The following is a 2,039-nucleotide window of genomic DNA, read 5'->3' on the forward strand; positions in this document are numbered from 1 at the left end:
TCTTTAATATCAAATGTGAAATTTTTGCATTTCTTATTTGAGCCTCTTTTACTAATAAAAATGGTGGAATTACGAGTGAATGACCCATAACCAGTAAATACACAGTATTTATCTGCCAGAATCTCCCCAATGCAATTTTAGCTACAATTTATGCCAATATATCATGGAACAAACCATACAAGAAGAAAAAAACTAAAATTTTTTCTCATTTATCTAAAAATTTTTTCACTGACAGCACAATTCAACTTTCATTACAAAAACAAAAGTAAATAAAACTAGAAACACACTATATCCCTATACTCTACAACATCCCATTCATCGACACAAATAATCAAACACGCTTCGCCAATCTAGGCGAAGTCCTTTTCACCGATTCAACCTTCTTCAACTTCTCACCCTTAGATTTCACCTCATTTACCACCTCAACCACGTCATCTTCTTTCCTCCGCCTCTTCATTTTCATCCCTGAACTATTCAATTCACTCATTTTCACCCTGAACTTTTCAATCCACTCGTATTCATCCCTGAACTCTCCAATCCACTTTCCTCCTCAACTTTCTTCAACTTTTCACCCTTAGATTTCACCTTCGCAACCTTCAATCCACTCTCCTCCGCCACGTCATCAAATTCATCTTCAAGCTTCCTCGACAAACCTCCAACATCCTCAGATTCATCATCAGCCAACCTCCTTTTCCTCTTCAACACAATCGGAGCACCCGGACACGTCATCTCTTCCTCTACCTTCTTATTCTCCACAATTTCACGCTCGGCGCGTAGCTTCTCGATGTTACCTTCAATTCGGCCCTGTAAACGGTGGCGCGTGAAGCTCACACCGCCCATTGACCAGTGAGCTTCCTCTGCCCATGACATTAATGGATCGAGAATGGAAACTGGTGGATCTACTCGCTCTGAATTTGGTTTGTAAAATCGTGGTCTAGGGAGGCTACTGCCGTAAAATTTAACAGGTTTTAGGGATACTACAACCATGCTAGCAGATCAAATTTATTAAATGAAAAATGTACTGTAATTTGGAAATAAATTGAAGTGAGATTTGATGAATTTTATTGGCTATTTCTTGTGAATTTATAAGTAGAGGATTAATGGGGACTAAAATGGAGGGAAATGTTTTTTTGGGGGGAAAACTTGGCGCTAAATATTACCGCGCTGTTTCAATAGTTGTTTTATGAAGATTTTCGTAATCTTGGACTTTATCAATGTTGTGGGCCTTTGGTCCGAGTTACGGTTACATGGGCTTGCAGTCGCACATTGGGTTCTTTAAGCCCGTTTTATTTCATGGGCTATAATGACTCATTACTATTGAAGAAATTGCACGACTTGTCCTTCAAATGGGCTGGTCTTTAACGTCACTAAAGATAATTTGTAGGATATTATGTTGCGAAAATATAAATTTATGTCTAGCAAAAAAATTATTCCCTCCATCCCAATTTGTTTGACACTTTTTGCTTTTCGAGAGTCAAACAAGTTGTTCTTTTACCGTAATTTTTTCAAATGTCTCTTAAATATTTTAACTTATTAATTATGGTGACATATTGTTTTTTACGTAATTTCTTTTCCTCAAAAATTAAGATTCCATTGCTCAAACACACGAAAATTAAGTCGACTCAAAAATAAAAGTGTCAAACAAATTGGGACGGGGGAGTATTTGTTACGAGGGGCAAAAGTTAAAGACCCTCACAGAATAGGGATATTAGTGCCAATGACCCTTCACTATTTCCGAAAGGTTCCAAAATGAACAAAATTTTCTTGCAAATTACCATTTTTTTTTGGACCATTAACCAAGCTTTAGCTCGCGTTTAAAAATTAATTTATATTTGATTTAGTTGATGGAGAAATAAAATTTGGGCAAAAATTACCCCTAGTTAAGACAGAAAAATTTCAGCGTTGTGTCTTGGAGTTTGACACGTTTAATGTGGGACTTCAACACCATATTTTGTAGTTTGAAAACTTTTATTAGTTCAAACTCATTAAAACTTGATGAAGTTTGAATTGTCGTCTTCTCGAATTACGGGAGCTGTATG

General features: G+C 36.5%; 1 protein-coding gene across 1 annotated transcript; it reads right to left on the bottom strand.

The window, feature by feature from the left end:
• Nucleotides 1–221: 221 nt before the first annotated feature.
• On the bottom strand, nt 222–1,150 carry LOC132035998 (uncharacterized). Its single transcript, XM_059426209.1, has one exon. The coding sequence runs from the start codon at nt 985–987 to the stop codon at nt 490–492; it is 498 nt and encodes a 165-aa protein (XP_059282192.1). The 5' UTR covers nt 988–1,150; the 3' UTR covers nt 222–489.
• Between the last annotated feature and the right edge of the window lie 889 nt (nt 1,151–2,039).

The sequence above is a fragment of the Lycium ferocissimum genome, chromosome 11 (genome assembly GCF_029784015.1).
Source record: "Lycium ferocissimum isolate CSIRO_LF1 chromosome 11, AGI_CSIRO_Lferr_CH_V1, whole genome shotgun sequence".
Lineage (NCBI taxonomy): Eukaryota > Viridiplantae > Streptophyta > Magnoliopsida > Solanales > Solanaceae > Lycium > Lycium ferocissimum.